This window comes from Mauremys mutica, chromosome 5 (genome assembly GCF_020497125.1).
Source record: "Mauremys mutica isolate MM-2020 ecotype Southern chromosome 5, ASM2049712v1, whole genome shotgun sequence".
Lineage (NCBI taxonomy): Eukaryota > Metazoa > Chordata > Testudines > Geoemydidae > Mauremys > Mauremys mutica.
This window is the reverse complement of record NC_059076.1, coordinates 129,528,628-129,551,287: the sequence shown is the minus strand read 5'-3', so window position 1 is coordinate 129,551,287 and position 22,660 is coordinate 129,528,628. Positions and strand designations below refer to the sequence as shown.

The window sequence follows — 22,660 nt, the reverse complement described above, 5'->3', positions numbered from 1 at the left end:
TCGATCTGCTGGAAATGCCCCTACTTATACAACCCAAAATGCCATTAGCCTTCTTGGCAACAAGGGCACACTGTTGACTCATATTCAGCTTTTCATCCACCGTAACCCCTAGGTCCTTTTCTGCAGAACTGCTGCCCAGCCATTCGGTCCCTAGTCTGTAGCAGTGCATGGGATTCTTCCGTCCTAAGTGCAGGACTCTGCACTTGTCCTTGTTGAACCTCATCATATTTCTTTTGGCCCAATCCTCTAATTTGTCTAGGTCCCTCTGTATCCTATCCCTACCCTCCAGCGTATCAACCACTCCTCCCAGTTTAGTGTCATCTGCAAACTTGCTAAGGGTGCAGTCCACACCATCCTCCAGATCGTTAATGAAGATATTGAATAAAACCGGCCCCAGCACCGACCCTTGGGGCACTCCACTTGATACCGGCTGCCAACTAGACATGGAACCATTGATCACTACCCGTTGAGCCCGACCATCTAGCCAGTTTTCTATCCATCTTACCGTCCATTCATCCAGCCCAGACTTCTTTAACTTGCTGGCAAGAATACTGTGGGAGACCGTATCAAAAGCTTTGCTAAAGTCCAGAAATAGTACATCCACTGCTTTTCCCTCATCCACAGAGCCGGTTATCTCGTCATAGAAGGCAATTAGGTTAGTCAGGCATGACTTGCCCTTGGTGAATCCATGCTGACTGTTCCTGATCACTTTCCCCTCCTTTAAGTGGTTCAGGATTGATTCCTTGAGGACCTGTTCCATGATTTTTCCAGGGACTGAGGTGAGACTGACTGGCCTGTAGTTCCCTGGATCTTCCTTCTTCCCTTTTTTAAAGATGGGCACTACATTAGCTTTTTTCCAGTCATCCGGGACCTCCCCCGATCGCCATGATTTTTCAAAGATAATGGCCAATGGCTCTGCAATCTCATCAGCCAACTCCTTTAGCACCCTTGGATGCAGCGCATCCGGCCCCATGGACTTGTGCTCGTCCAGCTTTCCTAAATAGCCCCGAACTACTTCTTTCTCCACAGAGAGCTGGTCACCTCCTCCCCATACCGTGCTGCAGAGTGCAGCTGTCTGGGAGCTGACCTTGTCTGTGAAGACAGAGGCAAAAAAAGCATTGAGTACACTAGCTTTCTCCACATCCTCTGTCACTAGGTTCCCTCCCTCATTCAGCAAGGGGCCCACACTTTCCTTGACTTTCTTCCTGTTGCTAACATACCTAAAGAAACCCTTCTTGTTACTCCTAACATCTCCGGCTAGCTGCAACTCCAAGTGTGATTTGGCCTTCCTGATTTCACACCTGCATGCTTTTATACTCCTCCCTGGTTATTTGTCCAATCTTCCACTTCTTGTAAGCTGTTCTTTTGTGTTTAAGACGAGCAAGGATTTCACTGTTAAGCCAAGCTGGTATCCTTGTTGGCCATTTCAGCTGAGAAGCAATGGCAATGGTATTATATTAAACTCTTGTTATAGTAGCACTCAAAGGCTGCAGTCAGGATTGAGTCTATTATGCTGCATGCTATACAAACACAGAGACACTCCCTATCCCAGTGTTTACAATCTAAAAGACACAAGAACAGACGAAAGGCTGAGAATATAAAACAAATAAGATTGGCACAATTTGGGTAGTTAAGTATTTTGTTCAGTTGGATTTCATTAATATTTGTAAAGTGTCTTGAAATCCTTGGGTGAAAGGGGTCTTAGAAGTGCAGTGTCCTATTCTCTGTAGTCTGATGAAAGAGGCTGGTCTGAGAGTTCAACAAGTGAAAATGCAAAATGATGAACTTTGAGCTACTCAGTCAATAGGCTTAATGAGGCTCAAGAGACTTCAAGAGAGAATGTCCTTGTGCTCTTCTAGTTCGGATGCACTGGAATAAATAATACTTCTAACAATGAACAGAACTCTTTTCTCTAGAAAATACCTGCTCATACTGGGTCAGATTTAGGAAGGAGACTGAGATGAACGATAAATATTTGTAAATGTTAAATGGTCTTGTTCTGGGAATTAAATAATGAAAGTAAGCATAATGCTATGTAGCTACTGTAATTAGAGTAGGGTGGTTAATATCCTTTTCTTTTACCTTGTTCCAAAAATCCTGTATTGCTTCACTGCACTGCTTAGTAATACTTAGCTCTTGTGTATTGCCTTACATGGTCAAACCCTTCTACAGTCATTAACTAATTCTCCCAACCACCACTCTATCATGCCGTGATCTTGGTAGGTATTCCCCAGTTTACCGATAAACTAAGGCAGAGAGGTGAAATTACCTGCCCAAGGCCACACAGAAAATCAGTGGCAGAGCAATGTGAGAATTCTAAACTATCTGTGTTAATTTAAACTTTCTAGACTACTGTATCCCCTTCAGGATTGCGTGCCCCAAGTTTCACCTCACTTAAAAAACTACTTTCTTACAAAATCAGACATAAAAATACAAAAGTCTCAGTACACTATTTCTGAAAAATTGCTTCCTGTTACTTTCTCGTGTTTGCCATATAATTATAAAATAAGTGGAATATAAATATTGTATTTACATTTCAGTGTCTAGTATATAGAGCAGTATAAGAAGCTATTGTCTACAAACTAAAATTTCATGCTGTGACTTCGCTAGTGCTTTTTATGTAGCCTGTTGTAAAACTAGGCAAATATCTAGATGAGTTGATGTACCACCTGGAAGAACTCTGTATATCCCTGGGGTATGTGTGCCTCTGGTTGAGAACCACTAATTTTAAACCAACTCCCATTGGGTATCAACCCCGTACGGAGGAGGAGCAGTAGGGTCAGGCATACACAGCAGAGGCCATGGCAGCATGGCTTCCTGAGGATGCGCTGCCATCTTGAAGATTTGGAGGACTACTTCCCCTGCCCACTCTATGGGTACAAAATACTACTGTGCCAATTGCATGGTTTTAATGTAGTCCTTCCATGGGTTTTCCCACCAAGGCACACAATCTCGGTCTAAATACAGGTTAATTATGATAAAATTAACATACAGAGAAAATTATTTAAAATGTAAAGTGCGTGATTTTAATTCCAAAGGAGGGATACCCTAAACTCCCGTACTTGTCTGAATTAATTAAAATATTCTTCAGTAGCTCATTTGTAATACGTGTGGCATGTACAGAATATATGATGGTGTGGCCTGAAGGTTTTATTGCACTCAACTGGGATCAGCTGCATAACTGACTCATAGCATTTGCTTTGTGTGAGTAATGTACCCATGACAAACTTGTGGTGTTAAAACCTTTGTACCACCCCTATCATGTATTTCTGATATGTGCATAGGTAATAAGTAAATGATCAAATTTACTAGTCCACTAGAGACTTTGCTATCATCACTCTGTTTTCTGCAGAAGGTACTCGGTTACTGCTGTAGTGTAAAACCCTAAAGTAGGTAGGAAGACACAGATCAGCTCCTCAGAATACGCTGCTTTAGCTATTGTAGGCGAGATAGAAAATGGGTCAAATATGACCAAACCTTGCTCTCTCTTGTACAAAGATTCCTTGAGGAAATAAATTATAAAAAGCCTGCTCTAGGGGTTAGAGTAAGGGCCCTGGCCATTAGGAAATCCTGGTTTCCATTCCCAACTCTGTCATTAACTTGTTTAATTTCAGGCAAGTCACTTTAACCCTTTGGTACCTCATTTTCCACATTAGTGAAATAGGACTAGTCCTAGCCTGTCTTGTAAAGCATAGTGCTGTCTCTGGATAAGTGATATATACAGTAAATGTAGTATTTTAATTGTGCAACTTTGTCCTAGTCAAGTTAGATTAGAGCTATGGAAAAGAGGGTAAGGTGATAACTACCATTTTCTTTCTTATTCAACCATAAGACATCTAGAAGGATATAAACACCCACATCCACCATTATCTTCTGAGCAAATTATTTTAGCTGATATGCCAACTCAGCATATACACACAAAGTGAGGCCCGATCCTAAGCCCCTCCCAAACAGACAGGGGGCTTCTACAGTCTCTGTTATGCTGTGCTGGGTCCCTTTTGTGTGGCTTAAAGGGGCTGATGCAAGGATGAGGATTTGCCCCAGGTACCTTTCCCAACACCATATAGGAGACCTACCCTAACAGCATCTCTTCAAAAGCAATATCCCAAATTTTGCTCTAATTTAAACTTGCCCAGGGCAAGTGAGGGGAGAATTTGGTCCATTCTCTTTGAAGTGGAAAAAAAAATCACAATGTACTGCTCTATACAGATGCCTGTGCTTCCTCATAATGATGGATGATAATGAAAACACTAATGAGATTTTATTGTCTGTTAAAGTTACTGGCTCTGAGAATAATTTTGCAAGACTATTGAAAGTAAAGGAGACTGCTCACAAGAGGCAACACAGGTGCTGGAGCAATGGCAGGAGCAGGCTGTAAATTACTTCAGGAACACCGCCAACTGCTGTAAATTGGCAGTGCTCCGTTCACTTCAATTGCACTATGCCATTTTGCTAGCAGTGGTCTTTTACAGTAACCAGCGTAGTGTTGTATAAATAATGCTACAGATACTTGTTTAAGGAATAGTGAGAAAACAAGTAGTCCAAGTGCTGATCATGGACTACATCTGTAACTAAAGACGTAGGCATCATCATTCAATGTCAAATGATGGTGTTGGGGTGCTGGATAGAACAGAGACCCAGCACCAGGATTAGGTTCAGATTATAATGCACCTCCTCTACCTTCTCCACACCCACCCCTCCTTCCATCATGATTTTCTATTACTCAGCCGCAGCCTGGGCTAAACGCCCCCTGGCGGCCGAGGGGAGGAACACACCAGTCTTATCACCAGCCCAGAGGAAGGACGCACGCGCAGTGCTGCCTCCAGGACGCCCCGGAGGGAGGGCGGAGGGAAGGAAACTGGACGCATGCGCAGTGGCAGGAGCTTGGGGTTTGTTTCCCCTTAGAGGAGGCGGTGGCGTTGTAGCCGCACGCGCAGTGATAAGCGGATGAGCCTCGCGTCACAGGGCAGGAGGAGGGAGGTAAGCTGCGCCTGCGCAATGTTTGTGCTGGCGTGTGGAGGAGGAGACGGGAACCCGGAAGGGCCAGAAGTCGCTGTTTTGTTGGTCAGCGATGGGTCTTTTCGGGAAAACGCCGGAGAAGCCGCCCAAGGAGCTGGTAATGGCGCGGGGCGGGGGGCACCAGGGGAGAAGGCGCGTTCCCAAGCCCCCCGGGAGGGCGGGGAACAAGGGCGCCTTAGGGGCAGGGCCCCCGCTGCAGGGGGGGGGGGGTGAAGGGGCGAACACCCTGCTGGGGGGAGACCCTGAGAGTGGGGCGGGGGGGGTGTGAGGGGGCGGCAGCCCCAGGGTTGGGCGCTGTGCTGGGGGGAGACCCTGAGAGTGGGGCGGAGGGTGTGTGAGAGGGGGCGGCTGCCCCGGGGTTGGGCGCTGTGCTGGGGGGGGGAGACCCTGAGAGTGTGGCGGGGGGTGTGTGTGAGGGGGCGGCTGCCCCAGGGTTGGGCGCTGTGCTGGAGGGGGGGGCAAGATGCTGAGAGTGGGGCGGGGTGTGTGTGTGAGGGGGCGGCTGCCCCGGGGTTGGGCGCTGTGCTGGGGGGGGAGACCCTGAGAGTGTGGCGGGGGGTGTGTGTGAGGGGGCGGCTGCCCCAGGGTTGGGCGCTGTGCTGGAGGGGGGGGCAAGATGCTGAGAGTGGGGCGGGGTGTGTGTGTGAGGGGGTGGCTGTCCCGGGGTTGGGCGCTGTGCTGGGGGGGGGAGACCCTGAGAGTGGGGCGGGGTGTGTGTGTGTGTGTGGGGGGGGGCGGCTGCCCCGGGGTTGGGCGCTGTGCTGGGGGGGGGCAAGATGCGAGGAGTGGGGCAGTGTGTGTGTGTGTGAGGGGGCGGCTGCCATGCTGGGGGGTTGACGACGCTGAGGGGGGCTTTGCGGGGTGAGGACGCTGGGCGGGGTCAGGGGTGGCCGCCATGGGGCCTGGCATTCTGCGGGGAGGGAGCGGGATTGAAGGGGGGCTGCCATGGGGCTGGGTTGGACGCTGAGGGAGTGGGGTGGCTGCCGAGAGGATCAGAGCCCCCAGCATCTCAGGGCTGCTGCACAGGTGACTAGGTCCCACCGGGCCAGGTACCTACATGCTGAGGGGTGTCTGTGATGCCGCTGCCCCTCCTGGGATGGATGGGGGCTTCAGTGGGGGCCTGTCTCCATACTCCTGTTGGTGCAGCCCATAGAGGCAACAGGCTGTAACTGATTGCTTGCCATCAAGATAGCCAACAAGGGATTGGAGCTGGTATCTTCATTGACTAACTTCTACGGGGATGGAGATGGCTTGGAGCATACTGGGGCCTTTCGGTTGTCCCCTGGATAGAGATGGAGCATTAGGCCTTGTCAAGGGAAAGTTATTTTGGAAAGGTGATGTATGAATGTAAAGGACTATAGCTGTTCCAGAATAACTTCCTGAGTGGATACTCTTATTAAAGCATAAGTGTAGCCAAATGGAGAGCTATTCTGCAATAGCTATTCTGGTCAATTTCCCTGGGTGGTCAAACCTTTACCCTCCAGGACTCCTGCTTCTGTCAGCCTGATTTGTACTGATCAAGAAGGCGTATTGCATGCTGGAATGTATCTCCTCTGGAGGCTCTCTCTGAGGGAGCTGGGCAACAGGTCTCAGAGTCCACTTCCCAGTGGCTTCTTTCCCTGGTGAATAGAAAGCCATCAGCCTCTGAAGACCCCCAAATCTGAGTAGGGGGGAATAAAGCTTCTGTGCCTTGCATGATTATCTTTGCAACGTAAGTGTGAAGGGATGCAGTACTGTTTTGCCAAGTCTGCAAGCAGGCTGTACTAGGACCTGATTGTGCTGCTGCTGCTCCTAGCTTTCTTACACAGTAACAGCGTGAAATAAGCAAATTCTGGATGGTTTCACTGCTGGCTTTCAGAACCCTTTGGGCAGCAGTGCAATAATCAAGAATTGGGTCATTTTTACTCTTACTGTTTGGAAAAGTTATGAGCAGTAGCAGATTCATTAGAGGTGCTCAAAGAAGAAAGCTGCTGCTTCCTGCTCCTTTCCCCCCCGCCATCCCCTACCCCCCCCAAAAAAAGAAAAGAAAAAACTTGGAACAAAAACTAGAGTAGCAGAGACATTCCCCCAGTCTCCTGGCTGCTGAAAGAGCTCTAGGAATTGGGTAGAGGAGCAGAGAGAGCTGTCCTGCTCACAACATCCGGATGATGGGAGTCAGAGAAGAGTAGTAGAAAGGCCTTTTCATCACTCCTCTCATAGTAGCCAGGAGATTGGGTGACAGGTACAGTAATAGATTCCTTGACCACACTGCCCACAGTCAGAAAGCTGTAGAGCAGTGGTTCTCAAAGTGTGGATCAGGACCCCATTTTAATGGGGTCGCCAGGGTTGGCTTAAACTTGCTGGGGCAAGGGGCTAATGCCAAAGCCCAAGCCCCACTGCCTGGGGCTGAGGCCTGAGTGCTTCAGCCTTGAGCAGTGGTCTCGGGGCCGGTGCAACCATTTAGGTGACCTAGGCGGTCGCCTAGGGCACTAGGATTTGGGGGGCACCATTTTCTTCGGCAGCGACCGCAGCAGCCGGATCTTCGGCCGCCCTGGTCACCACCGGCATTTAGGCGGAGGGAGCTGGGGCAGGGGAGCGCGGGGAGAGCCGTCTGCAGCAAGTAAGGGGGAGGGCGGCATGCAGGGGAACTCCCTGCCCCAGCTCACCCCTGTCCTGCCCCCTTCCCGAGCACACCCTGGCTGCTTCACTTCTCCCGCCTCCCAGGCTTGCAATGCCTAAGCTGATTGGTGCTCGGGAAGGAGGTGAAGGCAGGGTGAGCTGCTTCACTTCTCCCGCCTCCAGGCTTGTGGCGCCAATCAGCTTAGGCGCCGCAAGCCTGGGAGGCGGGAGAAGTGAAGCAGCGACGAGGTGCTCGTGCGCGGAGCAGGGGTGAGCTGAGGTGGGGAGCTACCGCAAGAGGGGCGCCTCAGAGTGGGGGCGCAGGGGGTGGGGAGAATGTGCAAGGTGAAAGTTTCACCTAGGGCACGAAACATCCTTGCACCAGCCCTGAGTGGTCTCAGATTACAGGTCCCTGGGCTGAAGCCCTTGGGCTTTGGCTCCCCCTCCCCTGCCCCAGGCACTGGACTTTGGCTTTGGCCTCCCTCCCCCACAGGATGGCAGGGCTTGGGCAGGCTCAGGCTTCAGTCCCCACTCCTGGGGTCATGTAGTAATTTTTGTTGTCAGAAGGGGGTTGCAGTGCAATGAAGTTTGAGACCCCCTGCTGTAGAGGGAAGAGGAAGACAGTGGGAGTTCCTTCTGCCTTCCAGAAGGTGGTGGACAACTTCAAATGTATCAGATGTGTGCTAGTGGCTAACACAAAAGTTATAGCTGCTGTGCTGGGTCCAGGGATGGTAGCCTGGTGAGACTCTCAATGCCCACCTTTTTCCTAGAGGTTGGGTGGTGTTGAGAGTGAAATTGGGCTTCTCACCAAGACATTATTGCTGGGCCATCTAATGTACTGAACCCTGTCTAATTAATTTTATGGCAAAATTGTCAAGCCTTGTGGCAGTCCTTAACAATACATTCACACATTACTTTGGCCTTGGCTATATGCAGAAGATGAAGCAGTTTCATTTAACTCAGTTTTTAAACTGATTTGGTTAAGCCAATGCAAAACACTATGTAGACACTTCTATTTTGTTTTGGATAGTTTATTTCAGTTTAGCTTATCTGTCTCTTTACCAAATTAAAATAGGGCACTCTTAAACTGAACAAAGACTGTCTGCATAAAAATTTGCATTGGCTTAACTAGATCAGTTTAAAAATACTTTTAGTTAAACTGATGCAAGTGGATGTGTAATCCATCCTCTTCCTCCTTTGGCTGAACCTTGCATAATTTAGCTCAAGTTCTTCAGTTCCTTGCCTTTATATACCATGCAGCTCTGTGGTGCTACAGACATTATTTAAAAAGCAGACACTGATGCTTGTGAATTGCACTGTGCTGAGCAAAGGGAAGCAAGTCTAAAACTTCTGTTGCCCTGTGTGGGATCAGTGACTACCAATTCAGCAAGGGGGGGAAAAATGCTGCCAATATGATGTGAAGTTGTGACTCTAGGTTGGACAGAGACTATTGTAGATTCAGCAATAAAGTAACATGTGGCTAGAAGTGTGGAATTGTGCAACCATTTGAGAAAGGAAACTTGGGCACTCAAATTTGAAGAGTTTTCTATGGATTTTAAGTATAGGCAGTGCTGTACAGTAGGTGAACACAGGGCTGGATTAAGGCTGCTCACATTGAGATGGGTCCCCTGTGGCTCTGTCTCCTATTTGGAGTGATGGTGGCAGGCCCCACTCTCCCACCCCAGAGTCAACAGCATGGTGTTGTCCTCTCTTTGCTTGCAGCTGCAGTGGTCCCTTTTCCTCACTCAGAGAAGTAGAGGTGTCAACAGTGGAGCCCCAAATAGGAATCTCAGCAGTTAGGGTGTATTTACTCAGTTGAGTAGGCAGGCCTGCTGTGCCTTTCCCTTGTCACACCCATTGTAAAATAGAGAAATATAATCCACGCTTTCCAGATGAGAAACCATGGCACGCAGGCATTAAGTGACTTGTCCTAGGTTACACGTAAATCTGTGGCAGAGCTGGGCCCAGATCTCCTGCATCTCAGTCCATCACCTTAACAATGGATAGGACAGGAAGTGCAGTGGAATCCAGTTCTGCACTAAAGTGAACACTTCTATGTGGCCACTAAGTTGCTTCTGTATAGCAGCAGGAATGAGACAAAAGGTTTTTCTGCACCCAGTTAGCTGACAGGTGTGGACATGCTAGTCTACACACTCCATAAATGTTGGCGTGTTCCATGACACCAGTGTTGGAACTGTATGTGTGTTGACATCTCCTCAACCTTGGTACTCAATAAGTTTAGGGAAGTGATCACTTCCCTACATTCTGTCATCTTTATGTATTTCCCAGTTGCTTTTACTACCTATATTACTTGCAATTCCCAAAGCTAAAACAGAAATTAAACAGAATTAAATCTACTAGGTGCTCCAGTAGTCAGTATTACCAACGTATGCATATCACTAAATTGTCCCAAGCGTTTACCATTTAGGTCAGTTTTCTTTTTTCCCCATAGCTCATTATGACTGTTAAAGTGTCTGAATATTATGAAGTCTCCTGCTGCTGGAAACTTTCTGGCTTTATAGTTGCTCAGCAAGCCTCTGTCCAGCTAAGCTGCTTCATCAGTTAGCCTTCCCAGTTTCTGGCTCTTCCCCAAATGTGGCCTAGTTGGCCCTTTCTGAGCCATCTTAACTCCTACAGGATTGGTGTGGGGTGAACTCCCCATCACATTTTTTTTCAGTGATACAAACTGTAAGAACATGTTTCTATTACATGTATATAGCTCCTTACGTAGAAGCAATACATACATTTCACAATATTCATAACCAGCGTGACCAGGCTTTCCTTTGATACGTTGCATTACAGTCTTTGGTGAACCAGGATGTACGTGCCAGAATTAAGACATTTTTCTAACCTCTATGCACCCCATCTGTGCCCCTTTGCCAGCTGGCATTAAGAGGTTCTTGGGTCATGCATGCCAAACATGACTATATCAGTGCAGGATATTTGTGCCCCTGGGAAAGAGGTTTGTTGTATTTCTGAAGCATTGATTCTGCAAATATGCATTTAAAAGCTACATAAAGGAACCACTTTTTAAAAATAAAGTACACCCCCGTTTATCTGAATGGCCTGGTGGACACCTGAAACTTTCAGCTAACCAGCCATTCATACAAATGGAAGTGCTACTTTGAGGTAGTTGTAGGTATGGGCTGGGAGGTTGTAAAGGTCCAGATACAGTTGGGCGGGCTGAAGAGTCTCAGAGGTATTGTTTTACCCGATTGTGTGCCGTTGTTACTATTCTGGGCTACAAGCCAATGAATGGCCGCACTCTACCTGTCAACCCCTGCACACCCCACCCGCCCTGTGGCTCTCCTAGTGCCCAGGCTGCCTGCCCTGGGCTGTGGCTGGATATGGCCCCTCAGTGGTAGTTGCAGGGATCAATGTGACCCCTGACTGCTGATCAACGGGATGGGCTGTTTCCTGGATTGTGCAGTCAGAGATGAGAGCTGACTAGAGATGCCGCTATGGATACAACTAGTTGTTGTGAGCTGCACTTTGAACTGGACACAATGTTGCAGCCATGGAACCATAATTACGGCTGCGAGTCTGTCATGGAGGTCACAGAAGTCAAGGATTCTGTGACTTTTGCAGCGGCTGGTGCTGGCTTACGGACTGCCCGAGCTGGGCAGCCCCTGGGCCGGCAGCAGCAGTTTGTGTGTGTGTGTGGGAGGGAGCTCAGGGCTAGGGGGTTGGAAGGTGTGGGGAGGGTGCTTACCTCGGGGTGGGGGGGCTCCCCTGGTCTCACTGGCAAGGCCTTGCAACTCCTAGACGGAGGAGCCAGGAGGCGCTGCGTGCTGTCCACACCTGCAGGCCCCGCACCTCCCATTGGCTGCAGTTCCCGGCCAATGGGAGCTGCACAGCCGACGTTTTGACGGGAGCAGTGTGCGGAGCCCCCTAGCCCCTCCACTGCTGAGGCCACCTCCCCCAGCACCCATGGTGCCCCCAGAGCGCCCCTCCCAGAGCACCCATGGTCCCCCACCCAAATTTTAGTTAGGGGTATATAGTAAAAGTCATAGACGGGTCATGGGCTGTGAATTTTTGTTTACTGCCCATGACCTGTGCATGACTTTTACTAAAAATACCCGTGACTAAAACGTAGCCTTAATCATAATTTGAGTGACTATGTTGTTGCACTGGTGTAGCATGAATTAGAAGCATTGTTGTAAATTGGCTTCCTTGAACCCTGCAATTCCCTGGGAGGTGGATGCTGTTTACAGAGAGAGGATGCACTATGGATTCAGATAAGTAGGATTTTTGGATGAAGGGAATTTGGACAACTGGGAATATATTGTATACAAGTCCGTTTTAGTTATGGTATCTTTTATGCTTTTTCTATTTCCTGTCTTTAGGTCAATGAATGGTCGCTGAAGATGAGGAAAGAAATGAGAGTAATTGATAGACAGATCAGAGGTTTGTGGGTTTTTTTCACATTTTCTCAGACTTCCTCTCTGTGTATATGCTGGTTTATATCAAAATACAAAAGAAAAAAATGAAATTTTAGGTAACTTCTTAATAGGGAATTGCAGAAAGTCTGTGGAGAGCCAACTGTAGTAAATGTAGTGAAATCCCAAGGACTTCAGTGGGCAGGGCATGTAGGTAGGATGGTGGAAGAGTAGGGTGACCAGATGTCCCACATTTTGGGTCTTTTTCTTATATAGGCTCCTATTGCTCCCCCATTCCCCGTCCCGATATTTCACGTTTGCTGTCTGGTCACCCTATGGAAGATGGATCAACTAAGTGTCTGTGGCACCTTAGGGTGGCAACTTCATGGCTGACCGAGGAGAGGATGGGATAATACTGAGCAAGACCTAAGAGCAAGAGCTCTTATTGTGAATTACCATCAATGGAGGGAAAAAATGCCCTTGCCCGAAAGAGGTGGGGGCAGATTGTGAGAGCGGCCAGAGACCTGTGTAGTTTGTGGAGCCACAGAATAATGCATTTTAGAGGTACAGAATCGTGACTGTATGAAAAGAACAGTTTAGTCCTAGGGATTTATATCTTTTGTAAGCATGAAACTCCCATAGAAGTCTCTAAGGGTAAAATTTTCAAAAGTAGCCAAGTCCCATACACTTTCAATGTGAATTAATCTCCAAAATCCCATTTTCTAAAATGATTTAGGCATTTAAGGTCATAAGACACTTGTAAAATTTTCAAAAGTGTCCATTTGGTCAAATTAACCAGCAACTTCAGCCATGTAAGTTACAGTTTAGTTGTAAGAGGTTAGGATGTGCACTGACTTGCAGGGAATATGCAAAAAAGTATAACTAACATATCAGATAGGTAAAGGGAGGTATATTTGGGAAAGTGACAAACAGGAGAACTGGATATAAAAGGTGAAGTTTGACTTCTGTTAATGGGAGTTTGGACTTGAATTTCTGTGGGCACAGGATTGACTCCTCTATGGGTTTTTTTGCGGAAAGAAGGGGAGTTGTTTGATCTTACACTATACTATTAGTAGATTTTTCTGCTACGTCCCTTTCTTCCCACACTTCCAGCAGCTGGGATTGGGTGAGGGGATGGACTTCTCACCAGGGTTTTGCTCTATGAACAAGTTCCAGGGGGACATTTTGTATTGGTCTCTGACTATTAGGTGTTTGCTGCATTTTTAAGCCCTGACTTAACCTGTCTCTTCCTCATCTTTAAAATGGGACCGTGTCTGTGCATCCTGTAGGGGTGTTGAGACCAATTAAATTTGTAAACTGTTTTGAACTCCCTGTGCATGGTGCTATAGAAGTATGACAATTTGGACAGTCTGTCTGTCTGTATAACTTGTGAATTCTGATGGAAATATGAAGTTGTTACTGTGACAATTGCTGTATCGCTGAATGTTTCAAATGCTTCTGTTCAAATAAACAAAATGTGTCCATTCTGATTTCTAGAATGGGTTTTGGGAGCAATGGAATGCTTTGCACCGTATAGAATCTTTCATCTGATGGCTTGAACCCCCCGTTCTTGAGAGGCACAACACAGTGCCCTTTAACGGAGCCATAGTGTGCTATCATGCACAGCACTGTCACCAAGCCACTGGGTCATAGAAGAGGGACCAATGTACTGAGTTTGGTTTACTGGAGACTGGCAGGTGGTACCATCCTCCAAAGACTTCTGTGGAACTCCATGCTTTCTTGTCATAGCCTTTGATCCCTTGTGAAGCAACGCCTTCCAAAAATAAGTGGTCAATTGCCAAATCACAGTAATGCATATCCTATAATAAAGTACACATCACAATCATGCTTAATCTAGAAAAACTGGAGTATGTCAGATGGCAACAAAACCATTCAGTTTATTATTAGCCATTGAGCAGAATGTGCCTATGATAGGATCCCCTTGGGGTGCAGCTTGGGACTCTCCCCAGCCTGGGCTGTCTCTCACAATGCCTTGCTAGTGACCAGCAGCAGCCCCTCCAGGAGCTGTGATCACTCAGCATAACTGCATGTGGAGCCCTACATCCAGATAGACTGTATGAATGCTCCCAGAGCATTCACTCATCAATCACACAGAGAAAGGCACCAGCCAAATCCTCCCAGCACTGTATCCCAGGAATATACCGTCTTGCACTGCTCAAGATGGGCAGTGCAAATTTATTAATTGGTTTGCCACTTCAACGATGGAAAGTGGACATACACCAGCCTTTGCCAACCTGAGCAAATCTGCCCCCCACTTCGTACAAACTCACTGGTAAAGATAAACGATTAAACAAATTTATTGACTATAAAAGGTAGCTTTTAAGTGAGATTAAGAGAGAGGCAAAAAGTCAGAGTGATTACCAAAATAAAATAAAATATATATAACCACACAGTCTAAACTCTCAACCATATTAGACTGAGCAACATCTAGACTAAGCAGTTTTTCTCACCCCACTGGATATTGCAGGCCATAATATACAAGTTTGTTCCTTAAACCTCGGCTAATCTCCTCTGTTAGAGTTTTGTCGTCTTCTCAGTGTCTTAGTTGCTTGCAGCAACGGTGGGCACAGGAGAGGGGCCCAGTATGTGTCCACTGTCTGTTTTATACCCTCAGTCCATGTGCTTGGGGAGCACAAGTCCAGGCATGTCTGGAGGGCATTGCTGAGTCTCTCCAAGCAAGGTTGAGCAATTCCCCTGGTGTGGCCTCATGCAGGTGAGTCACTGCATTGTAGCTCCCTTGCTGGACAATGGGTTGTTTGAGACCCCACCTGGCTGTTGGTTACTTTCCTTCCTGTTGCCTCTGGGGAGCTAATATCTTTTTGATTCCCCAACTTACAGAATGTTTTAATGACCATCATATAACACAATTCTCATAACTTCATATGCATTAATGCTACACACACACGGATAGAGAAATGACTTTCAGCGGACCGTAACCTTTCCCTTGATACCTTACAAGGCATGCTTTATATGTAAGATCATGATTATATGAAAATGAGGAATATGGGGGTTACAGTATGCTCCCCCAAGGTATGGAATGTCACATTGCCCCGGTCAAATAGATGCTTTTGGATGTTTAAAGCCAGCAAGTAGCTTGCAGCAGTAACTATATTTCTCATTTCTTTAATGTCTTCCATCCCAGGACCTCTAAGTACTTTATAAACCTTGAGTTAAGCCTCTCCATCACCCCATGAGACAGGGATATGTCTCCACTTGACAGATGGGAAACTGAGGCACGGGAACAGTTACTTGTCTAAAGTCATGCATGGTGTCTTTGGCAGAGCTGAAAGTAGAATCCACCTTTTGACCACAAGATAAGCCTGCATTCCCTGCAAAAGTTGATATTCACACAGTTGGATTCTCTGTCCTCAAAGTAGTCAAACAAAGCTTACCTTACAAAAATATAGACTGATAGAGGCTTTAGGCCTTCTAAATGGTCAGTGTAGGAAGGCTTTGTGCACAATGGATTGATCTTAGCACTTTCTCATGCCTGAACTGTTATTTCACTTAAGGTATTTGTCCTGGTTGTATTGTACACTCATTGGAGCAGGGATTTTTAACTATTCCCATGCACTATAAAGTGCATAGTTAGTTGTGCTGAAGAAATGATTTCAGCATCTTGTAAGCATATGGTGTTTCTTGTGGGTAATAAGAGGAAAACACCACTAACCCAGACTCTTCTAAAGGAAAATAGTCTTTTGGAGGGGAGGGCACTCTTTGTCCCAGTGGACTGGCTGATAGAGATTTCTTAGGTTATCTGCTGCTGAATGACACTTATTCTGGGTGAGTCATTCTCCAAAAGATTCATTAACTCCCACATGAGAATTTGCATTGATGTCTCCAATCCATATTGGGCTTGCGAGTGCCAAAACGCAGAACGCTATTTTGATGGATTTATTTTTATAACCTGCCAAATTCTGAATCGTTCTGGTGTAAAATTTCTGGCTGTGTAAATCAGTGAGCTTTTGAAAATAATAAAAATCACTGCATACGGTATGCGTGCTTTCTTTATAAGGCAATTTCACTGAACTCTTCTGTCAGTAATATCCCTAAATGTTAATATAGCCGGATGGATTCAAATGGTGTTATCGTCATTTTCTTGCAAGCTAGTTTTCGGCCATCTCTCTTTGCAATAGAAGTGTTACTTCTGGGCTAGGAGAATAGAAGCCCAGTTTTTAACTCCTTATTCTTTTGTGTGCATACGTGTCTTACCTGAAAATATTTTTCAGGTGCCTTGATTTTTTTTCTGTGCATAGCTACCATTATCCCTTCAAGATAATTTAAAATTTCTGCATTTTACTCACTTAAAATCCTTTCCTAAAAGGAGGAGACTTGATTATTTCAGGAAGCTTATGCATAAGAACATAAGAATGGCCATACTGGGTCAGACCAAAGGTCCATCTAGCCCAGTATCCTGTCTTCTGACAGTGGCCAATGCCAGGTGCCCCAGAGGGAATGAACAGAACAGGTAATCATCAAGCGATCCATCTCCTGTCTCCCATTCCCAACTTCTGACAAACAGAGTCTAGACACACCATCCCTGCCCATCCTGGCTAATAGCCATTGATGGACCTATCCTCCATGAACTTATCTAGTTCTTTTTTTAACCCTGTTATAATCTTGGCCTTCACAACATCCTCTGGCAAGGAGTTCCACAGATTGACTGTGCATTGTGTGAAAAAATACTTACTTTTGTTTGTTTTAAATCTGTTGTCTATTAATTTCATTTGGTGACCCCTAGTTCTTGTGTTATGGGAAGGAGTGAATAACACTTATTTACTTTCTCCACACCAGTCATGATTTTATAGACCTCTATCGTATCCCTCCCCCCTTAGTAGTTTCTTTTCCAAACTGAGCATTGCACAACACCTTAACTTGAAAGCATAAAAGACTGGAATTCATTTTGTGCAGACACTATTCAGTACAATATATGTTCTTCCTCACATCTAGTACGTGGATATCAAATTAGCAACTGTGAAAAATCAGGATGCTTTTTGGGTGGGGGGCAGGGCGAGGAGCTATAGTTGGGTATATAAAACAAAACCTCTAATATTGGGCAGTCCAGATAATATTGGGACATCTGGTCACCCTACATCAAATGCTGGGAGTGAAGCTGGAGACTAAACTAGGGTTGAGTTAGGCCATTCAGGTGTTCCTAAATCTATCAATGTTACTGAATGTTTCCAGAATAAAGCTTTCTCTAATAATATAACATTATCAATGACATCAACAATGGTCATACAGCTGTTTCAAATGGATACATTTTGAATGTACCATTTTACATTTAAAAGTTAATGCACCAGGTGCAATATTATGAATTGCTTCTAAGCCTTGATCATTAAATGCCAGTGAAAGTGTATAAACCTGGCAGGGAAGCAAGTCAAAACTTAATTATTTAATGAACTGTGTCTGACAAAGTACGTGCAAGATTAAAAGATTTTGGGTAATAAATACATTTGATTCTAAAATAACTTGCAAAGCTTGTTGGGAAGTTGAGCCATTTAATTACAAAATGTGTATGGGGTCTAAATAGCTGAAAGATTTCTGCTTCCTGAAGGAGCAGAGTGAATCTATATCATCTGTATTTTTGTGAGATCACCCATCATAATGGTGTGTGAACACCTTCCACAAATCTTTATTTCCCAGCCCAGTTGGCAGGAACAAACAAGATTTTAGGGATTTAAATGTGAGTGATAATGTGACTGAGAACGTTACTGTGGGAAAGCTATATCAGATAGATGGATTTAGCATGTAGTTCTGAATGTGATGAGGCTGGCAGTCATTCCTATTTCATCTGGCAGTGATTTCCGTAATCTTGGTCCAGCTCCTAGGAAATTTCCGTTTTCTCTGGCTACTAGGTTTTTCCCCCTTGGCTGCTTCATCTTTTCCAGTGGTGTGGAGCTGAGGTTATCACAAGAAAGGTGTCTCTCAGGTAGTTAGTGGGGGCTGATATGCAAGCTGTTGAAAGTCAGAACAGCATCCTTGACCTCTTGGTGTTTCAGAGGGAGCCAGTGCAGGGACTGGGGAAGCAGGATGATGCATTCCCAGTGACCTGTGTAAGGCCTGGTCTACACTAGGGGGGATTGATCTAAGATACGCAACTTCAGCTATGAAAATAGTGTAGCTGAAGTCGACGTATCTTAGATCAACTTAGAATCACTTACTTCGCATCCTCGTGGTGCAGGATCGGCGGCCGCTCCCCCCGTCGACTTTGCTTCCTTCTCTCGCCAAGCTGGAGTTCAGCAGTCTACGGGGGAGTGATCGGGGATCAATTTATCGCGTCTACGTTACACGTGATAAATCGATCCCCGATAGATCAATCGCTACCCGCCGATCCGGCAGGTAGTGTAAACGTACCCTTAGTGAGAAAGCAAATTGCTGTATTCTGAACCAGATGCAGACAGGCAAAGCGTTCCTGACTTTCAGTACTCCTCCTGAATTTGTACATGGAATTACAACATTACAATGTTAGGTTTAAATCTACTAATTTTGTCTCTGTCACATAAATAGACTCATAGAATATCAAGGTTGGAAGGGACCTCAGGAGGTCATCTACTCCAACCCCCTGCTCAAAGCAGGACCAATTCCCAACTAAATCATCCCAGCCAGGGCTTTGTCAAGCCTGACCTTAAAAACCTCTAAGGAAGGAGATTCCACTACCTCCCTAGGTAACCCATTCCAGTACTTCACCACTCTCTGAGTGAAAAAGTTTTTCCTAATATCCAACCTAAACCTCTCCCACTGCAACTTGAGACCGTTACTCCTTGTTCTGTCATCAGGTACCACTGAGAACAGTCTAGATCCATCCTCTTTGGAACCCCCTTTCAGGTAGTTGAAAGCAGCTATCAAATCCCCCCTCATTCTTCTCTTCTGCAGACTAAACAATCCCAGTTCCCTCAGCCTCTCCTCATAAGTCATGTGCTCCAGCCCCCTAATCATTTTTGTTGCCCTCCGCTGGACTCTTTCCAATTTTTCCACATCCTTCTTGTAGTGTGGGGCCCAAAACTGGACACAGTACTCCAGATGAGGCCTTACCAATGTCGAATAGAGGGGAATGAGCACATCCCTCGCTCTGCTGGCAATGCCCCTACTTATACAGCCCAAAATGCCGTTACCCTTCTTGGCAACAAGGGCACACTGTCGACTCATATCCAGCTTCTCGTCCACTGTAACCCCTAGGTCCTTTTCTGCAGAACTGCTTCCTAGCCATTCGGTCCCTAGTCTGTAACAGTGAATGGGATTCTTCCGTCCTAAGTGCAGGACTCTGCACTTGTCCTTGTTGAACCTCATCAGGTTTCTTTTGGCCCAGTCCTCTAATTTGTCTAGGTCCCTCTGTATCCTATCGCTACCCTCCAGTGTATCTACCACTCCTCCCAGTTTAGTGTCATCTGCAAACTTGCTGAGGGTGCAGTCCACGCCATCCTCTAGATCATTAATGAAGTTATTGAACAAAACCGGCCCCAGGACCGACCCTTGGGGCACTCCACTTGAAACCGTCTGCCAACTAGATATGGAGCCATTGATCACTACCCGTTGAGCCTGACAATCTAGCCAGCTTTCTATCCACCTTATAGTCCAATCATCCAGCGCATACTTCTTTAACTTGCTGGCAAGAATACTGTGGGAGATCGTATCAAAAGCTTTGCTAAAGTCAAGGAATAACATATCCACTACTTTCTCCTCATCCACAGACCCAGTTATCTCCTCATAGAAGGCAATTAGGTTAGTCAGGCATTACTTGCCCTTGGTGAATCCATGCTGACTGTTCCTGATCACTTTCCTCTCCTCTAAGTGCTTCAGAAATTGATTCCTTGAGGACCTGCTCCATGCTTTTTCCAGGGACTGAGGTGAGGCTGACTGGCCTGTAGTTCCCTGGATCCTCCTTCTTCCCTTTTTTAAAGATGGGCACTACAGTAGCCTTTTTCCAGTCATCCGGGACCTCCGGTGTGTGTCACTCACCACCACTGGGGTCCAACAAACACAGCAAATAGTGCTGTGGGAATAGGGGGCTTTTTTCTGCACTGCAGTATGACACGTGCACGGACTGCACCATGAGGGTCAGAAGATGTGGTGATTTTTGAATGGGTTGGGGTGCTGCTGGATTCACTGCCCAGCTGCCACAGGCTGCGTGTTGCACTTTAACTGCCCCGAGTGGGCCGTGCTGGACTTTGTCAACGTACTAGAGCTCTCCACCAGGGTCCACCCGAGGCAGTTTGTGCACAGCCTGTGGGTTGGGCAGTGAATCCAGCACCACCCTGAGCCCCGCTGACAGCTGCCGTGGCTTGCTTCCTGCCGGACCTCACTGCCCAGTCTGCAGGGGAGGTGAAGCCAGAAGGGCAGGAGGAGAAGGCAGCAGTGGTAGAGGAGGAGGATCATCCCAGCAAGGAGTTCCAGGCCAGGAATGGCCAAAGTAATTAAGGGCCCTAGGCAGCATAGGAGGGCACCTTTCCTAGGGCTGATCCTTCTTTCTCTTTGGGGGTGGGGAGTCAACAAATAGAGGAGTGAGCGGAATCCAGCCCCCCAGCCATTGGAGGGGAGGGACAAGAGGTCCCAGTTTCTCCAGAGGGAAGGGGGGGAAGAGGTCCAAGCATCCTCCCTAACTTTTTCATAAGCATCTCTAAAAGTGTGAGCAAAGTGTAGCTTCCTTTAGGGCACGGACTTCATAGCTATAAGGAATTACCGTAGGTAGGATTAGAGGTTATAAATGTGTCTCCTCGTGGTTGGATCTGTGTCTGATAGGACTGAGTGTAGTTCCCTGACCAGTTGTAGATGGAAATGGGCATTCATTGCCACCACAACTGTCTGGCTAGCTGAGCGCCGTGCAGCGTCTAATGCAATCAGCTTGCTGTAAACCAGGGATTCTCAAACTGCGGGTCGTGACCCCTCCGGGGGTCGCGAGGTTATTACTGAGGGTTTGTGAGTAGTCAGCCTTGACCCCCAAACCCCGCTTCACTTCCAGTATTTATAATAGTGTTAAACTACAAAAGTTTGAGAACCCTGCTGTAAGTCAATCTGACGTTGTGAATGTGGCTGCCTTTGATGATGGCAGTTGTAAAGGAGGACGTGAGTGGTTCAAAGTGCTTCCCTCTTCTGGCCAGCGTTATTTCACCCTCATCAGGAGCTGATCTCAGCCGGGTGCTTGGGAAGCTTGGAGGGAATGCTGTGACAGACTGGTGTAAGGGAAATCCTAGAACTGGGTGTGCTATGCTAGAAATAGATATTTTGCTATTAGAACTTTAGTTAACTAATCTGTTGGTGATGCACAAACCAGAATACCCCGTTCAGTCTTCAGTGGCTGGATTCATGCTTAAATGAAAGGCATTATTGAAGTGGAAAGTTTTAATGATGAACTGTTGCTTTTGAAAATGCACTCCAATAAGCAATGAATCTCTGCTCCTAGCCTCCAGCCATTTCTGATGACTTGTCCTCGCTTGTTTGTCCTTTGTAACCCAGATATCCAAAGAGAAGAAGAAAAGGTAAAGCGATCAGTAAAAGATGCTGCCAAAAAGGGTCAAAAAGATGTGTGTGTGGTTTTGGCAAAGGAGATGATCCGCTCTCGGAAGGCTGTGAGCAAACTCTATGCATCCAAAGCACACATGAACTCTGTGCTCATGGGGATGAAGAACCAGCTTGGTAAGAACATTGTTGCACCTAAATACAACAGCTGTTTCTTAGATTAACTGTAGAGGTTGGCCCTGAGCTGCACATTTCAAAATTGAAGTAAAATTCTGTCAAAGTTTAGGCTGATTTGGGCCGATCTCAAATTAGTCCAAGCCTGCAGGATGTATTTACGCTTAAGTCATCTGCTCCAAAAGGTAGTCTTTCCTCGCGTGATGTAGTGTGTATTTGCTTTTCTTCGAGTGTTTCTAAAATAGCGAGAATATGACTAATCCTGGCTGCTTCCACAGCCCCCTGTAAGAACGATTCTAGTATTACAAGAAGAGCTTTGATCACATTCTGTTACTGGGGTGGGTTGTTTTTTGACAGGCTGTGTATCCACGGGCTATTTCATTTATAAGAGCACCCTGTGTCGTCTTGCACGAATTCCTGCGTTTTTAAAGCAAGAGTCCTGCACCGTGAAGCATCAAAGCAAGGGTGGGCTTGATAGAGAAGAGGAGCAATTTGCCCAGTGGCTTAATGTTTAGCACTTACACCATTTTTCATCTGTCAAAGCATTTGACAATCCCTTACTGAGACCTCCTTCCATGCCTCCCCTACTCTTTAGAATTTCCCCCCCTTGACCATCTGCAAGCCTTGTTGTCCATATTGAAATTGTCCTTTAAAATGCACTTTCTGGCTGGTCTGTCACTGGTAACTCACCGCACTGCAGCTCCTAACAGCGGCAGGGAGCAAAGGGATCCAAGGATTGGGTGGGGTGGGGGGGGAGACTTGCAAGCAGTTGTATTATTGTAGCACCTAGTCATGGAGCAGGACCCTGTGATGTTGTACAAACACAGAACAAAACGAAGAGGCGCTCATAGCTGTGCTGTGGAGGCACCTTCTGCATCTGGCAAACCACCTTTAGTCCACAACAGGAGCCACAGTCTGTTTGCCAGGAGGAGACCTAGTGTGACTTATCAGGTCCATTGGGGATGAGGGGAGAAATGCATTGGAATAGGTGTAGAGAAAAGCGGGGTCAAGGA

At 46.6% G+C, this 22,660-nt stretch overlaps 1 protein-coding gene across 3 annotated transcripts in view; it reads left to right on the top strand.

Moving 5' to 3' along the window:
* LOC123371250 (charged multivesicular body protein 3) overlaps positions 1–22,660 on the top strand; it is a 51,946-nt gene that overhangs the window by 23,893 nt on the left and 5,393 nt on the right. Inside the window, exons 1-3 of one of the 3 annotated variants that reach the window (XM_045018619.1) lie at positions 4,852–4,980; positions 11,964–12,024; positions 21,471–21,650. In XM_045018619.1, the coding sequence (XP_044874554.1) occupies positions 4,948–4,980; positions 11,964–12,024; positions 21,471–21,650 (274 nt within the window). In that variant the 5' untranslated portion in view covers positions 4,852–4,947. The other 2 variants (XM_045018618.1, XM_045018620.1) reach the window with 2 other exon arrangements.